The sequence below is a fragment of the Vulpes vulpes genome, chromosome 1 (genome assembly GCF_048418805.1).
Source record: "Vulpes vulpes isolate BD-2025 chromosome 1, VulVul3, whole genome shotgun sequence".
Taxonomy (NCBI): domain Eukaryota; kingdom Metazoa; phylum Chordata; class Mammalia; order Carnivora; family Canidae; genus Vulpes; species Vulpes vulpes.
Genome location: NC_132780.1, coordinates 38,514,205 through 38,533,047, shown reverse-complemented (window position 1 = coordinate 38,533,047; position 18,843 = coordinate 38,514,205). Strand labels below are relative to the sequence as shown.

At 40.7% G+C, this 18,843-nt stretch overlaps 1 protein-coding gene across 1 annotated transcript in view; it reads right to left on the bottom strand.

Moving 5' to 3' along the window:
* The window catches only part of OSTF1 (osteoclast stimulating factor 1), a 54,831-nt gene that overhangs the window by 16,245 nt on the left and 19,743 nt on the right, over positions 1–18,843 (bottom strand). The window contains exons 2-5 of the mRNA XM_026001539.2: positions 12,868–12,914; positions 4,497–4,547; positions 2,088–2,151; positions 335–388 (exon numbers count right to left, since the gene is read on the bottom strand). Of these exons, the coding sequence (XP_025857324.2) occupies positions 335–388; positions 2,088–2,151; positions 4,497–4,547; positions 12,868–12,914 (216 nt within the window). The remainder of the gene's footprint in view (positions 1–334; positions 389–2,087; positions 2,152–4,496; positions 4,548–12,867; positions 12,915–18,843) is intronic.

Genomic DNA, 18,843 nt, shown 5'->3' with positions numbered 1-18,843 from the left:
AAGGGGTGGTAGAAGGGGAGGTGGGTGGGGGGTTGGGGTGACTGGGTGACGGGCACTGAAGGGGGCACTTGACGGGATGAGCACTGGGTATTATGCTGTATGTTGGCAAATCAAACTCCAATAAAAAAAAAAAGAGAGAGAGAGAGAGACTGCCTCTCAGGCAGGTGTGTTTACCAGGAAATGGGAACTTCCTGGGACGACAGAAATGTGCTAGATCTTGATTTCAGTGTCCGTTACGTGAGTATATACATGGATCAAAAGTCATCAAACTGTGTAATCAGAATCTGTGTGCTCGACTCCACTGTGTCCCTCAATGAAACACAACCACACCCACCTCTTTTGGCAGCTTCATGCAATGGATTGTCGATGGATTCCGCCTGCTCGGCCACTAGATTGAAAACAAAAAGAGCGAACCCAATGTTGAGAAGGACCCGAAGGACCCGCTGCAGCCACTCCGCGGTCCCCGGCTCCCAGGGTGCCAGGGCCTCCCGTCATAGAGCATCCCTCTTAAGTGGATCCGAGAAAATAGCAGAAAATCAAACTAATGTTTCCTGCTTTAAAAGGAGCTGAATTATTTGCAAAATAAAACCAAGCTAAGCAATAAGGCAACACCACAGCAATTAACTGGAAGTATAAACAAAACCCAAACGCGGTAATTAACTGGAAGTATAAGCAAAAACAAACATCCATGGCCTACATACCGGTACAGCCAAGTGTGTCATAAACTTAGTCACAAAAATGCAAAAGAAAACATTTGATGCTCATTTTTACATTCTGTAAAAACAACCTAGTTGGAAGATGGCTGAAAAGAATTCTGTTTCCCTCGTGTGTGTGCGTGTGGGGGGCACGCAGGAGGGGGAGACAGTTTGCTTCCTGTGTTTACGAAGAGTAATCAGCAAACCTACCTGACCCTAAGGAAGGGGTGTTCTTTGCTGTCCCAGAATCGACAGGAATGATCACATGAAGACCGTGGTTCAAAACAGACTTCAGCCCTACCCCCTCCCACTTTCATAAAGAGCTGGAACTGGACACTCTCTTGGCTGCGGGAGACCCAAAGCAACAGAGGAATATTTTACATGGTCAGTGTCTATGACTGGCTGGAAATGCACTGCATGGTAGAGGTATGCTGCGGATTTCAAAGGTTAGAGGAATGTAGAAATGTTTCAGGCCTTCTTTAACCCAGAATGGTATCACTTTTAGACCAGGGCAAGTGGGGCCCCTGTGTTGGGTCCCAGACCTCGGCTTTCACTTCTCTCCCTTCCCCTCCCCCTCACTGCTCCACTAGGAACTTTGCAGTACCTTCCTGGAAATGTTCTAAGTTCTGTGCCAGGGTGTGGAACTGGCAGCCCAATGCCAGCCCTCTTGGTCTAGGGATTCATCTAATGCTGAAGTCAAAAGGGATCTTGGAAATGACTGAAAGCAAACCTCTCATTACACAGATGGGGAAACAGTCCCAGGGACAGTGGTTAAGTGCCTTCACTAAAGTCCCTTGTTATTAAGAAGTGGAAGAGAAAGGATTAAAACCCTGTTTACCAGTTCTGTGCTCTTTGGACTTTCCTATTTTTTTTCCTCTTTTCTACAGAAGTAATCAGTCTGTTTCTCCCTCTTGCAACTAGAAGTGGCTCATGTCAGGGGCTGTATCTCACTACTCACGCTCCTCAAACTGCCCTGATACTCATTTAATGAACATAACTGCTCCAGACATAAATTAACAAGGCAAGGTCACTTCATCACAAAAGAAAGAACTAGGCTAAGAAACAATCTGAGATTTGGTTTAACAGCAAAAGAAAAGGGGAAAAAAAATTCTAAGAGTTGGATAGAGTAAAGCCATAAGCATTTCCCTGGAAACCTTGGGTTCTATCAAGAGTGCTACAATGCATTTTCTTAAGCCGAAGAATCAAGTTCAAGTGCCTCCAGTGTCCATTCCTGTTTTATTAACGAGAGATTCACAGAGTACAAAATGTCCTACACTGGCAATGACTTCATTGATTTCTCAGCCACAGCAGCAAGCAGAAAGACTTCAGGAACCAGATAATTGAAAGTACACAGAGGAGAGGCGAAGTAAAAGCCACCACAGCCATGCTTACCATAGTTGCTTGGGATTAGTCCAGTCCTGCCTTTGGAGGTGCCTTTCCACCAATTGGTATCACTCTAGTGAAAAAAGAGTTAAATTAAGTGGCACCATATCCAGTTTACATTCAATCACTTTTAAAACCATCTGGCTCATAGAATACACCTGTTCTATGGAATGTCCATCGGCCCTAGTCACAACCATCAAGCCTCCTCACCCCCTAGTTACAAATGTCCATTCCCCTTATCATTAAAGTACAAATATACACATATCGGCCTGCAACAAATACAATATACTTCATCACACAAATCAGAGACATACAAAATGGAAAAAAAACAATGACATTTAAGCGGTCTGTAGAATTTTTTGTTCAGTCTAATTTCTCTTAACTTCAAGATTTTTTTTTCTACAGATCTCTTTATTTTAGCTTCATTTTGGGGGAAACATTATGTTAGAAAAATTCAAACCTATAAAAAGAACAACAGTGTAATGAACATACATAAACTCATCTCCCACCTGCATAAATACCCATGGCCAATTGCTTTCATACATCTAACCTATGACTTGCCTCCCATTCAGAGTATTTTGAAATAAACTGTAGATATTATATTACTTCACCTGTACATATCTCAGTATGTATTTCTGAAAGATAAGGATTTTTCCCAAAGACATAAAACCATTATCAGAGCTTAAAATTCATTTCATTAATTTCTTAATATCATCAAATATGTACATTAATATTCAAGTTTTCTAGTTGTCCTACAATCAGATTCAGTTTTTTGGACAAGACTATCTTATAGGTAGTATTGCTTTCTTCCATCAGGGAGACACATTAAAGTCTCACGGTCTCTCTTTTTGTAATGACAGTTAGCCACTGATGAGCATAAACTGGATCCATTGTTTCCTGACGGTTGTAAAATAATGACATTCTACCATTCCTTTATCATTTAATCAACTGGAATATCTCTTTAAAGAAAAAGTTTCCTTCATCAACTCTCAGGTTATTCAGAGATGAAGTTCATAGAGAAATGGGAGAATCAACACTAATCATTTTCCTCAACTGAAGTTGTCAGAATAAAAAGTTGGTTCCGTAACATCCTCTCAGGGTGAAGAATGATGTTTGGGTTTTTGAAGTATCATTGGCAGCTCATGAATTTAAATATGGTAAATGTGTTTCAATCCTTGAGGACTGTTCCCCTACTTGTCTGCTCAAATTGTCCTATCTTTGACTAGTGGCAGCCTCATCAACTTCCTTCCGTCCTTCTACTGTGATCCTTGTCTTTGGAGGCTTCCTTGCTTCTAACAACAATAACACAGTGTTCTGGATTATCTTGCACCTCTGCTGCCCCCAAACTGGTAACAGGTATTTCTCAAAAGAGCCTTGTTCCTTTCAATGCAAAATAACATATTCTTACTGGGTTGGTCATTTTTTTCCTAGGCCCTTTCAAAGGACAGAGCAGGATGTGTTTTTATTTGATTTTAGATAAAATACAACACGCTAGCAATACAAATGCAGCGCTGCAGGGTTTTTACTTAACTGCATTGATCTTACATCTGTGTAAGATCTTATATTTTTTCTTGCAGGCTGAAAATCCCAATTTTCAGTATCACTGACCAAATGACTCATTTGCTCTAGACCACAATACACATGTAACAATCTCAGAACAGCAATGCCAATGCTTCTACTATAAGATCATGATTAAAAACAGTTATTTTGTTGCCAGTCCTTTTTATCCTTCCTGTATGTTCTACTGGAGATGTTCAGGCGAACTGCTGAGTTTTAAGGTCACTTGGAATGGTTCCTTTCTGTGCGGTTATGCCAATTACCTGAGGTATAATTAACTTCATTTGATTCATTCTGCTTTTAAATTTCAGGGATTGTTTTTTGCCATTTAATTTAATTTTAGAGCTATGCAAAAGTTTACATGACTCCAAAGTCAAGCTCCAAAGCAATGGGTAATTTTTAAAAACTCTATATTCCATGTTCCCTCTACCCTATGTCCCTTCCCTCATATACAAGAAACTATTTTTTAAGTGTGATTTTATGATTCCTCCTTTGACTTTTTTGTTTTAGACTAAAGAAAACAGTTATACATATCACCTCTCTTAAGTAAGGCATACTGTCCACATTTTTTTCACCTCACCTTTTTTCACTTAAATTACTTCATAATAGCCTTTAGAGATATTCCTCATTCCTTTTTAGATAGCTGTATCATACTCTACTTGTGAATATACTGAAGTTTATTCAACTATTTTCCTATAGGTCAACATAAGGGCTACGTCAAATTTTATTACAAATTGTGCTAAGATGAACAAACCTGGGCATATGTATTTCTATACAGATAAACATTTAAAAAGTGTATAATATTGCAGCTACACCAGTCTTATGCACCATTAGGTCATATGTAGTATTTGCTGGGCTTACCATGTCAGTAATGTAGATGATATCACCTTCCTCAAAGTACAATTCATCTGGCTAAAAGAAAAAAATATATACAGTTTGACTTCATGTGATTTTTTTCATGAATTAGAATATTAGGATTATGCTAATCATTATATGAGTTTCAAATCCTAAAGTATTTTATAGACAATGTGGTTTTTAGATACTTAAATCTATACACGGAGCCCATAATGAAACATTACTGACAAACTAATGTTTCAAAGCTGATCTTTATTATAACTATTTCCTCCTGAATATAAATGAAGAAATATATATACCATGCTTTAGGCAACCACATACATAAATACTTAGGTATATTATGCATTCAAACATAAAAATTACCAAATGATAGTTAATGACAGAAAAAAGTGGCTGAGTTCTTTTAAAAGGTACTTTCTGAAGCATTTGTTGCATTTATGATTGATTTATTGAGTCTAGACTTAGTACACACAGCACAAGCTATGCAAAATTAGTTAAACCTATGTAGACTCAATGACATAGGTTTTAATATTATTTGAAATAGGCATTTAGGGCAAAAAAAAGTCCTCTATGATCTTCTCTAATCTTTCTCTATCATATTTTTTTTTAAAGATTTTATTTATTGGAGAAAGAGAAAGAGATAGCATGAGTAGGGGAAAGGGGCAGAGGAAGAGGGAGAAGCAGACTCTTCATTGAGCAGGGAGCCCTGGGATCATGACCTGAGCCAAAGGCAACCACTTAACTGACTGAGCCACTCAGGAAGCCCTCTCTATCTCTATCATATTTTGTTGATCTGTGATCAATATGCTACCAAAATATGATGAGTACAGAAAGTGATTGTGGATACAAACTATTTCCGTTAGTGATCCTGTTGCAAACTGGATCTCTCCCAGAGAGGCCAGAAAGGAGACACAAGGTCCACCAAGCACCCCAGCTATCTTAAATACAGTGGTCATTACTGTAACAGGAAGGTTGGCCATTGCTGGCAATTTTAACACCATTTGAGATGGTAATAAGGGTTAGGAGGAGAGAATGAAGTAGAATGTAAGGAAGTAAGGAAAACAGAACATATGTGAAAGCTTGGCATTTTTCTGGAGGGACTCTGAGTTTCTTAGAGTTTGAAAGAGTACAATACCTTGATGAGATCTCTCTAGTCTCAGAGCCATCCAAAGCCCATTCTTACCTGTACCTTCCCAAGAACTATCCTTGCCCACTAATGTCTAACAAGGGCACTTTCATGAAAGTTAAGGATCATCTCTACCTATGGTGTTGACCTCCTTCTAAAATCACAAGTCAAGTTTGCCTAAATTTCTACATGTATTAAGTTCATTCACCCTTGAACCAAAAAGGCATGTTTGGGAAAAAAAAAAAAAAAAAGTACTGAACAAACAGCTTCAAAAAAGCACAAACACAAAAATCCCTGTGATGAGACCTTCTCATTAAAAAAAAAAAAAAAAAAAAAGGTATAAACCCCCAATAATGGAAAGTAAGTACCTAATGAGTATAGGATTTCTTTTTAGGAAGACGAAAACGTTTTGGAACCGGAAAGTGGGGGTTGTCACATTTCACAATTCACAACATTGTGAATATACTAAATGTCACTGAACTGTTCCCTTTAAAATGGTTAATTTTATGTTATGTGACCTTTTACCTCAATTATTTAAAAGGCAACAAAAATTAAATAAAAATAAAATCAATTTAAAGGCAATAAAAAGCCAAGAACAGTTAAGACTCTTAATTTTCTTTTAAGTGATTCTCGTGCTTTGCGGTTTGGTAAAACGCATCATTTGGAACATGTTACTAAATACAGTCATTTCAACACTTCTCAGTGCTGTTTTGGTTTTTAAAATAATGGCTGCCGTTCAAACACTGGTGTCTGCCACAAGCCACCTATTAGGTGAGACTTGTTTTCAGTTGAGAGAAGAACAAGAGGCAGTCGATTTCAGTCAGGAAAAAGAAAGACCTCACTATTTTTTCCCCTGAGAAAGGAAAGTGGACAGTTTTTTCTCTTTTTAATCAATAACTCCCAGACAGACAAGGCAATTGCCCATAAAATATCTTCTTCCAAAGGAACTAGGGGCAGTTTTTCCTAACCTAGCCCAGGAGGTGGTCTACCAAATTCCTCACACTGTTGGTGGCAGTATAGACAAGGTCATTTTCATGATTTTAAAACTTAAATAGATTTTACCCACAATATTCACACTTTCCATTAAGAAACCGTGTGCAGGGCACTTAATGTAAATGATTTGATGAGGGTCTATACTTTTACATTCCTGGCATCGCATTCATGGAACAGAAGTGGGAAAACAGTGACACAATCAAGGAAGCACTCTATTTCTCATTTGTTCTTTGGTTTTCAACCGCATTCCTCTTTTCCTCTCTCCTTGAAGAACCACAAGGTATCAGCACAAGCAAATTGTTAGCCACTGGAATGCTGGAGTGATGAGTACAAACTTGGTAATATATATTCTCATTCCTGTTTCATATATTTTTGGTAACACAATTCCCAAGGCATTCTCGTTTTGTTGGTTTATGAAGATAAATATTTTATAAAAAACTTCTGAGAAACTACAACATACTGGTGAAACTTTACAGATTTATCAACCTGGAAACCGAAGAATTAATAAAAAGATTTTTAAAAATCAAATTTTCCAGGGATGTTTTTATTTACCACTTTACAGTACTATTTAGTGCCAGGCACTAGGTTATGAACACTCACAAATATTAACAAATTTAATTCTCACCCGCAACACCATGAAGTGGGTGGTACTCTTTTCATCACATTGGAGGCAAGAAGCTTGTACAAGGCCACAGAACAGGTATGTGGTCGACACCGGACTTGAACCACGACAATTAAGACTCTGGAATCTTTCTTTTCTTTTCTTTCTTTCTTTCTTTTTTTTTTTTTTTAAGACTCTGGAGTCTTTACCAGCACCTATACTTTCTCCCTTATAAAGGGTCATGCATAGCCAGTACTAGTCATCATGGTTAAAAGATGGTGGCTATGGAAAGTATCTGTGGTTCACCCTTACTCCCATTCCCACTTGACGCAATATGACAAAACCAAGAAGCACCTTATTCTTTCAAAGCATGCTTCACCTCATTCAATCCTTAAAACAACCCATTATGGCAGGGCTGAAACATGGGTTTCATCTCCATTTCATAACTAGCCTTAGAGTGATTTGAAGAACGTGCCACAAATCACAGTTAGTGAGTGGCAGAGTTGGGCTCTCACTTCAGCTTTTTGGAATCTGATTCTAGGGTTCCTGCCTGTATACACAGAGTGCTACAAACCTAGTGAAGCATGGAAACATGACACAACAGAGCAGGGTCCTGCTGCTGTTCCAACAGAAACCAATACACCGCCAGCATACAGAAAATGCTGTTCCCTTTTTATCAGGGCATCTTGACACTGGTCTATCCAGTCCAGCCAGATCTCTGTGGGAGGCTTTATTAGACCAGGGGTTGGGCAAGAATTAAGAACCAAACAGGCACAGATGGTGCCAGGACTATCCTGTCTTCAAGCAAGACAGAAGAAAAATGGGATGGCAGGAAGAATCCGGAGTGAGAAACTGCTCATTCCGTGGATCACTGAGATTGATGTTGGGCATTGCTGTGCCTACTGCCGGAGGACAGAAGAGTAGAAGCTGGACCCAGCTCAGCCCTTCCATCTTGTCTGGCCCCAATCATCTTGAGGAGGCCAGGTCAGTTTAGGATGTACCAGGGTACATCCATCCCTCCAGGCATGGCTACTGGAAGAGATGGAGGAGAGAGACAAACTAAGCTTCCTGCATCCTCCAACAGAAATTCTTATTCAGAAAAAGAATGTAAAACTAAACTAGCTCTGGGATGAGATTCAAAATATTGAATAACTGGTCCAGCAGAGGCACTAAAGCAGTCAGAAAGGCCCATGGGAGCCAGAGGCTACTTGCCCAGCCAGCCACCTCTCCTTTAATATCTGGATTGAGGGGAGGTGGGCAGGTGCAGAGTGTGGGGGCAGTGGGTGTGGGGGTACTCATTACTAACCACCATACATCCTGGATGAATTAGCAGCATTGCTCCCACAGCCAAGGATCCTTGGGAGCAGGGATATTAAAACAGCATTTTAAATACAGACTCTTCAAAAAACCTAATGAACTAGATATCTGTTTTCTTCTGTGCATTCAATTACAATGAAGATTTTTAAAAAGTAGTAGAGAGAGTCCATCCTAGGGCAGAACTGAAGGTAAATTAAAATAATCAGTATGTCAACCCTTCAAAACTATTTGTTAAATGTCTCTGAATACAGCAACCAGTAGCCCTCCTAATAGTAACAGCAGCTTCACACAATCTCACCTAATTTGCACTAAAACCCTATGAGATTATTATTCTTACTTTTACAAAGGAACATGCTGAGGCAAAGAGGTTAGGGCATTCCCAAATTTCCCAAGTCACATAGATGCCATAGAGGCAGAGTGGGTCCTAAAACCATGGCCAGCTCCGAAGAGCCCTGTGTTTCTGCTGGCCTCCTAAGTATTGATACAGGGAGCAGGACTGAAATGCCAAATGTGGATGTTTAGAGGAGGAAACTTAGCTCTTTACTGGGTTAATCAGAGAGTCTCTATGGAAAAGGAAGTATTTTTTATTTTAAAGATTTTATTTGTTTTTTTTTTTTTTTTTTTAGAGAGAGAGAGAGCACGAGAAGGCACGAGCAGCCGGATGGGGAAAAGCAGACTCCTCACTGACCAAGGAGCCCAATGTGGGGCTCCATCCCAAGACCCAGGATCATGACGTGAGCCGAAGGCAGACGCTTAACCAACTGAGCCACCCAGGTGCCCCAGGAAAAGGAAGTATGTTATTAGAGCTCAGAGAGGATTTAGAGACAGGTCCTACTGTGTATCAGATCCAGGTTGGAATGGTTTTAAGAAGGGGAAGGAGCAGAGGACAGCGGGCTAGGAACGGGCTGCAACATAGGGGCCTCTATCTTAAGTCAAAGAATTGAAACAGATGATGGGATCAAAGCTACATCTCAGGAAAATTAACCAGACAGAGGAATGCAGGTGGAATGGGCAACCTGGAGTCCCTGTGCTAGAAGCAAGAAAACGCACAAGAGAACTAGAGGAGGAGGAGGTTAGTGAGAAAGGACAAAGGTGAAGATGACCAACAGGATACGGGGTGGGGGTGTGGGGGGGGAGTCAGGAGTCATGTCTGGTCTCAAACTGAGTACATGCAGGTCCCTTCCTAGAGTGCCGGAGGCCGCAGAGAATGGTCCATTACTCACTGAGCAGCCCAGGAGGGCAGCTGATGAGCAACCCCCAACCCTCACTTCTATCAACCTCAGGCATCTTGCAACCTAGGAAACCATTGATTAGGATAATCAGACACAGGAAATGACAGCCTTCCTGTGAGCAGAGGACAAACACAAAGACAGCAACACGTACTTTTTTGTGTGTCCCACCCCCCAATTCATATGTTGAAGTCCTAACCCTCAGGACTTCAGAATGTGAGTTTATTTGGAGACAGATTCTTTAAAGAAGTAATAAAATTAAAATCATTTGAGTGAGCCCTAATCCATAAATGACTGGTATCCGTTTAAGAAGAGCAGACTGGGAAACTGACAGGACAGGGCATTAAGTGTCTGCCTTCAGCTCAAGTCATGATCCCAGGGTCCTGGGATGGAATCCCACATTGGACTCCCCACTCAGTGGAAGTCTGCTGCTCCCTCTGTCCCTCCCCCATTTGTGATCTCTCTGTCTCTCATGCTCTCTCTCTCGAAAGAAAGAAAGAAAGAAAGAAAGAAAGAAGAAAGAAAGAAAAAGAAAAGAAAGACAAAAGAGAAAAGAAAAGAAAAGAAAAGAAAAGAAAAGAAAAAAAAGAAAAGAAAAGAAAAGAAAAGAAAAGAAAAGAAAAGAAAAGAAAAGAAAAAGAAAAGAAAAGAAAAGAAAAGAAAAGAAAAGAAAAGAAAAGAAAAGAAAGAAAAAAAAGAAACGAAACCAAGCACAGAGGAGAGACTGTGGGGACACGATACACAATCACGTACAAGTTGAGGAGAGGCTTCAGAAGAAACCAACCCTGTCTACACTTCACATGATGCCTTGCCTCCAAAATTCTAAGAAAAATTTTTGTCAGTTAAGCTACATAGTCTGCAGTACTTTGTTAGGCAGCCCTAGCAAGCTAACACGCTGCCCGTTCATTCCCTGCTCTACCAATACAGCAGAGATAGCATGGAATGTCCTAGTAAGAATAAAAACCTGGGGCACCTGGGTGGCTCAGCTGGTTAGGTGTCTGCCTTCAGCTCAGGTCATGATCCTGGAGTTCTGGGTTCGAGCCCCAGATCAGGCTCCCTGCTCTGTGGGGAGTCTGTTTCTCCGTCTCCTCCCTAGTTCGTGCTCTCCCTCTCAAATAAATGAAAGCTTTTAAAAAAAAGAAGAAAAAACTGAGATTTACATCTACCCACTCAACCCCTTTCTTATCCCAGGAACACTTTGTTGATAAAGTCCTGTCTACACTTCAGAACATGCACACACCCCAAACCAGCTGTACTCCCTGCTGTGGTTTCCTGGCACTCACTGCATGCAAGGCTTAGATTATCAGTCTCATTCCCTGCTCAGAGCAAAATTCTGTAGGATGGCTAATGTCATTCCCATTTTCAAAATGAGGACACAGAGGGCCACAGGGGAAGTAAATTCACGGAGAGTGTATGACAGATTTGGAATCTGAGGGCCCACCTCAGCCTGATGGGAGTGAGTCAAAGCTCGGTGTCACTCGTTCTGTGCTACCACTCATTCTGTGCTACCTTCTGAGGTGCTCGGCTCTGGGAACAACAGGGTCCAGGGCAAACCTAGGCAAACCCAGCAGCAAGCTGGCTTCCCCCCAAGCACGAAGGCTCCCATCTCCAGGGAGGAAGACGGGAAAGTCAAGGGAGCCCGTTTCCTTGCTGGGTCTCTCTCCTCTGCCTCCTAACTGGATGGTCTGTTCCCACGCTCACTCTGCTGGATAGTTTCCCACACCTTCTAAAACTTGTCTGATCAACCCTAGACTCAAAACCTTCCATCTTACCCCAGGAGGCCCAACATGATCTGCTCTCTCTCTCTCTGCCCAGGCTCCCTGAACCCATCTCCTACCTCCCCATTTCCTTTGTTCTAGTTGCATCTCCCTGCTGTTTCTAGAACCCACCAAAGACTCTCCTTGCTGTTCCCTTGTTCTCTTACTTCCCTCAGGTTTCTACTGGAACGTCACCTTTATAGAAAGGCCATCCTCAAACACTCTGCTGAAAATAACTCTTTTCTCCATTAACCTTTTAGCCCCATCCCCTCCTTATTTTTCTTCATAGCACTGATCAGGCCCTTATAGTCATGTTCATTTGTCTGCTTACTGTCTGTCTCCCTTCAGTGGAGCACATGGGAGCTCCAGAGGGCCACCCTTTCTGTTGATGTAGCACGGTCCCTAAGGCCTGGGCCAGGGTCTGGCACATGGTAAGTGCTCACTAAACCAAGGATGGATGGACCCCAGAAACTATAATAATGGAAAGCATACACAGCAGACACATAAAAAATGGCTCTATATAGTTGGTAAAAGGTGCTGTTAAGAGGCAGCCTGAGGCAGAGGGTCAACAGGAAGAACCAGGAAGGTCAGCGTGAGATTTACAGGAAGTATGACTAAGATCAGGTCATGGGCTTTATATGGGGGTTACGTGGTAATTTTTAAAGTGGGTGGTGTGATGAAAGGTGGGGAAGCGGAACAGGGTGGATGACATGACCCCAAGGTGGAGACACATTCAGATCAATGAGGGACTAAGCTTTCATACCTCTGGACTGCACAGAAGTGACTGATCATCCATTCTCATGAATCATGTACAACTATCAAAGACAAGACAGGTCATTTAGGCCTGAGGAAGTATCTAAATGAAATCACCTTAGGTTTTTATGTCAATTTTAAAGTTAAAAAGGGAATACGGGGGCAGCCCGGGTGGCTCCGTGGTTTAGCGCCACCTTCAGCCCAGGGTATGGTCCTGGAGACCCAGGATCGAGTCCCATGTCAGGCTCCCTGCATGGAATGGAGCCTGCTTCTCCCTCTGCTTGTGTCTGTGCTTCTCTTTCTTTGTGTGTCTCTCATGAATAAATAAATAAATAAAATCTTAAAAACAAAACAAAACAAAACAAAAAAACTGAATACTGAGACACCTGGGTGGCTCAGAGGTTGAGCACCTGCCTTCAGCCCAGGGCATGATCCTGGAGTCCTGGGATCAAGTCCCACGCAATGGGCTCCCTGCATGGAGCCTGCTACTCTCTCTGCCTATTTCTCTGTTTCTCTCTCTCTCTCTCTCTCTCTCTCTCTTTCATTAATAAATAAATAAATAATTTTAAAAATTAAAAAAAAGAAAACACTGAATACTTACAGTTCTGGGTTCAAACGTATAAAGAGCTCTGAATACTTTAACTTGCCCTAAAAGAGAGGGAATAAACAACATAGGATCAATTCTTTCATTTCAAGCTTACTCTGAATCATATTGTCCATTATATTCCTCAGAATTCCCTAAGTAAAAACCCATATAAGAAATATATTTTGGAATTAAGTGGAATTAACCTAAGGTGATTTCTTCCTGCAGAGAAAGTATTTTGTTAATATTTATTAAATTAAGGCATGAATCAACACATATCCCTGGGGATGATTTTTGCTTCCCCTTCTCAAACAAAAGGAGCTACATAATTATTTGGACTTCATTTCTATCCTATACAGAGCCCTTCCAACCCTAATATCTAAGTTTAAAAATTGAAAGATAAGCATTTTACATAAAGAGATATTTAATGTGACAATCACTGTGGTTTAATATCCTTAAATTAATAATTTAGAGTTTTATATTTTTCAAAAGAAAATACCATGGGGAAAAAAAAAAAAAACAGAAGAAATATGTGATTCCATGAAGTCCCAAAACAGAGTGTAATAACTCAGCAAAGAGGAGATCATAAAAGCTGCCCTCAGTTTTCCCAAACAATCTTTTATTTGCCCCTTTCTTGCATTCCCATAACACCTTGTATCAGAATAAGTGATTTGCTGGCTTGTCTCATTTGATAGCAGGAATTCTGACATGTTTAATTTCCCAGCATCTACCAGGCATACAATAAGAACTTCATAAATGCTTACTAAATGAATATGTAAGTAAAAAACAAATTCAAACTGTAGGAAAAAGCCTACAGATAGAAAAGAGAGAGAGAGAGAGAGAGAGAGAGGAGAGAGAGAGAGAGAGAGAGAGAGAGAGAGAGGTCTTTTTAGGAAATAAATAGATTTAGCAGGAATATCAAAACAGAAGGACTACCTGTTTATTTATTTTATTTTTAAGATTTTATTTATTTATTCTTGAGAGACAGAGAGAGAGAGAGACAGAGAGAGAGAGAGAGAGAGACACAGGCAGAGGGAGGAGCAGGCTCCACTCAGGGAGCTCAATGTGGGACTCGATCCTGGGTCTCCAGGATCACACCCTGGGCTGAAGGCATGTGCTAAACCGCTGAGCCACGTGGGCTGCCCAGGACTACCTGTTTAAAATGAGGTAAAAACTACAAGAATCTTTGAGATGGTGACCTAGTACAAGAGCATCATTCAGAACAGTGGTATCTGAGGTGCGACACAGCAAGACTATTCTGGAAATTATTTACATTTTTATTTTATTCTTTTTCTTTTCTATTTTAATTTGTTCCATATATTATGTTTTATAATATAACAACATAATAGGATACATATGCAACTCGTAGTACACATACATTTATTAGGAGTGAATATTCAAAACCTTTTGCAGGTAGAATGCTAAACATTATGAGGGCAGGTTCTGTGAGTGAGATACCCAAGTAGCTAGTACAATGCTTGGCACATAGGAGGCACTCAATAATTATTTGCTGAATGGATGAATAAAAGAATGGAAACATGTACTCAAAAAAAAAAAAAAAAATCTGAGGGACGTCCTGGGTAGCTCAATGGTTAAGCATCTGCCTTTGGCTCAGGGCCTGATCCCAGTGTCCTGGGATCAAGTCCCACCATCAGGCTCCCCACAGAGCCTGCTTCTCCCTCTACCTGTGTCTCTGCCTTTGTCTGTGTGTCTCTCATGAATAAATAAATAAAATCTTTAAAAAAAAAAATCTGAAAACCAGCAGTTTAGAACAGCACTCACTGTCCAACATAACTTCATGCAATGACAGTCAAGTTCTTCCTCTGGGCTAGTTACATATAGCTACTGAGCACTTGAAACGTGGCAAGTGTGACTGTAAATTTTTAAACATTATTTGATTCTAATTTAGTTAAATTGCCAAACGTGGCTGGTGGCTAGCATACGGAACAAAATAATCTTACAAAGTCAGAAAACGGGAAATAACCAAAATGTCCATTGAGCGGGATTATGCAAATCAACTCTGATTCATCCCAAGAATGCAGCAGACAGATCTGCAGACAAGGACATATGTAGCAAAGACCCTGCAAAATACTCAGTGAGGAAAAAGCAGCTTATAGACTAGTATGCCAAGTATCATTCCGTTTATGTTGACAATACACACACACACACACACACACACACATATTCCTTGAAAAATAGCACCAACTATGGGGAATCTTCTTTATAATCTACTTTACAAATACTGTTTATATTCATTACATATAGCGTGCATTACTTTTATAATCGATAAAAACAGTGAAGATACTTTCATGGTAGGTGGGGGCTGGTTTGGGAAGGTGGGGTGGCAATCATTCTTTCTCTTAAATGCCCTATACAGGCGATCCCCAGCTAAGATAGATCCCTTGTTACTTAGCATGCTTGCAAAAACAAAAACACACACACACATTATTTTTACAATACAAGTTCCAGTGTCACTCCTCCCCTGCTCTTCTTCTAGGGAAAGGTTAATAGAAGCAAATGTGAAATCTTTTTTCTTCTGGACTATGTTTTTTATGCATACCCGCAGCCCTGAGAAAGGAAACACCAAACGGAAGGAAGAGCTGCCAGGAGAAATATCTGCTGACCTGATTGTCTCTCTGCGAGGGGAGATTAGTTATTGCAACTACTTCAAACTTTCCAAAGAGAAGTGACACGAGGAAGCAGTCCACTGGTGACCAAAATCAATAATGACGTTACTCTCTTGTCCCTTTGAGGGAATGGCAGCAATAAGATAGGCTATGACTAACGGTGGAAACTAGATCCAACGTGAACTTAAATGAGCTGAGATAAAACTCACTACAAATTCAAGAACTTGAGAAAAATAAATACTTGGGGTGTGACTAAGCCACTGATCTCTATAACTGTTATCTTTTGTGACTGTCCAACTTAAAATGTTCTCAACTAAAAGGAAGTGGGACATTTATTTGCGTTTTGGCTTATGCTACACACTGAACATTAGGCCACTCTTTTAGGCTGTTATGCAAGGGAACATTCTCTCTCTCTGCGTGAAGCTGTAGAAAATACTTTCACCTCCATGATCCTATTTATCAATTCATGTTGGGACGTTAGCCTTGTGAGGCTCCTCTTTAATCCATGTATTAGAAAAGTTCTTGGCTTTAATCTATTCAATTCTCAAACCTGAGTCAAACAGAAATGAAAGAATGCCAAAGAAACAGCCAGAGGATAGGAAAGAACTGCATAAAGATGAAAAACAGATGACTTTCATGATTACAGTCTACCATCGCTTGGATAGAGTCTAAAGAGAACAATAATTAGTGATATGTAATTCATGAGCATTTTTACATCATATTTATTCAACTGTTCTATAGGTGTACAGGTTCACACAGGGCATTAAAGGGAAGGAATCAGGGTACTCTGTGTTTCAATAGTACTGTCCTGGCGGACATCTAAAAAAAAATATTAGCAAACATCGTCATCAATCATCAAGAGCAGGCATTGACCAATTGCAAATATATTTAAAGACAATGGATTCACAAACGTAAAATCGTGGTGTTCTTGGGTAGGCAGGGAGGCTAAAGCAGATGCCTTCTTCCCTTCTCCCAGCACCTTCTGCCTTGACCATTTTCTCTTGGAAGTCTGGTGGCATGTAACAAAGAGAGAAAGTGGAGCTGAGAAGACTGTATGCATTACCTGAAATCACCCTGGAATTCATCCTGAATTAAGACTGGGAAGAGGCCCAATCTTTTGTCTGATGCTTTCAGTGGACTCGCATGTGAATGGTATTCTGGATTTCAGGAGGGCTGGCCTCCTGATGTAAGCAAGATAAGCAGATTCCCATTCCCCATTCCCCATCCCCCCACCCTCCCCTGCCACAGCTGGGCCCTGCTGGCTTTTCACTTTGCTGGCTCCTCACCTTGCCAGGCACACCCTTCCCCTTTCTGTGCAACCCCACCCTGCCCCTACAGAGAAGGGCTGAGAGCACTAGTCATCAGCCAAACACGGTTTTCCTCTGGAGTGAAGGCTGACCCCAGACTACAGTAAATGAATCCTAGCCCACAGGGGTAGACACAGATAGAGGAAGGGGATCTGGGACAGGGTCCTGTGCAGGCAAAGGGTAAGAGATTTGCTATGTCTGAACTGCCCACAGAGTATATACAGAGGCAGCTCCACGGCCCTGAGATTGCAATTAGGACTTGGGGTGCCTATTCTAGTTTATTCTCTGTCGGTGAAGGAGTAGAGGAGAAGCTCATATGATGAACCCTTACGACAGCATTAACAAAGGACCCACTGGCTATTGGGGTGGACATATCATAAACAGCAAAAGGAATAATTCAAAATATCTGAACTTAGTTATCTGCGACAGATCAACAATTTCATTCATATTCTGCTGAAAAACACTGGAAGGCGCAAGACATTTTAGATGGACTTCACTAAAAATGGCCATGACAACTACTGCCTACCCACTATGGTAGTTAAAACGGAAAATACTGGCAATGCTAGGTGTTCAGAAGGATACAGAACAACTAGAATTCACAGTATCAGCGGGCATGTAAACAGGCACAACTGCTAGAGAAAATTCTTTGACAGTAGCATTCATTCATTTTTTTGTAAGTCTTAACATGCTTTTGACATGTTAAATTACATTTTTGGGAAGGGAACTTAATCATATCATCTTTTGTGGGAGTAAACATGCTGTGTACAAAAAGACCCCTCTCACATGGTGTCGCTAGCCCCAGAGGACAATGAGTTTCAACATTTTTTTTTTAGATTTTATTTATTTATTCATGACAGACACAGAAAGAGAGGCAGAGACACAGGCAGAGGGAGAAGCAAGCTCCCTGCAGGGAGTCCGATGTGGGACTCGATCCCAGGACCCCAGGATCATGACCTGAGCCCAAGGCAGATGCTCAACCACTGAGCCATCCAGGCATCCCAACCACTGAGCCACCCAGGTGTCCCAGAATCCCAACATTTTTTAACTGTACATCATGAAATGAATTTAGTGGTTTTCTAAAATATTAAATAGAACGGAAATGACCAGGATACAGTACAAAGGATAGAAAGAATTATGATTTTGTGAAATTTTTATTTCATGGTGACTGGGACAGATGGATAGAGAGATGGATGTTTATTCTAGCAATTTTACCAAATACACCTTTGGCATACTGTCAAACGGCCAAATAGTAAAATCGATATTTGTCAAAGCCAAATGAGGCTTTACAGAAGGGACTCTTTGGGAACAAGAATAAATCTGAAATTTTATTCAAAAAATTCATGACAATTACAATTCTGGAAGACCCATTTTAAACATCTGATACAAAAGGGCAGGAATCTTAATTCCTCACCACTACCAACTGCATCCCGATGAGACTTTTGCAAAACTAAATAAGTGCTCTCAAAATTAGGTCTGTGTAAAAAAGTAAGATATTTTGGTGTCAGCATAGCTGTTTGCCTGTGAGGATGCTGCCAGCAAGTTAGCAAGCTTTCCTTCCTCCCTGAGAGAAACAGAGTGAGGTCAAGACTTGTCTCCTCTTCACCTCCTGGGTCTGAAGACTTGCTTAATGCTGATGGTGCAATTTCACCGAAGCCTATCCCACAGAGGAGTCAACGGTTTCCCCAAAATTATTAGCAAGCGTCCACTCTCAACATTAATTCTCAATCTACATCTATAATTGATAATATTTATTTCAGCATTTTTGGACACCTAAAATCCACTGCCTTACCATCATCAATGTTTGCAATACTTTATTCTCCAGTAAAAAAAAAAAAATATATATATATATATATATACATATATATATATATTTATACTCTCAACGGACTGAATTTTCATATACAAAGGATAAAAGGAGACACGGCAACAGTTTACAGTAGTCACCTGTTTTTCAAAGTGAATAGTATGGTAACAAATCCAAATGGTACGCCCTGTTTGCATTACTGTTGCCACCGCCCTGGTTTAAACAGGAAGATTACCCGTGCGACCTATAATCCTCG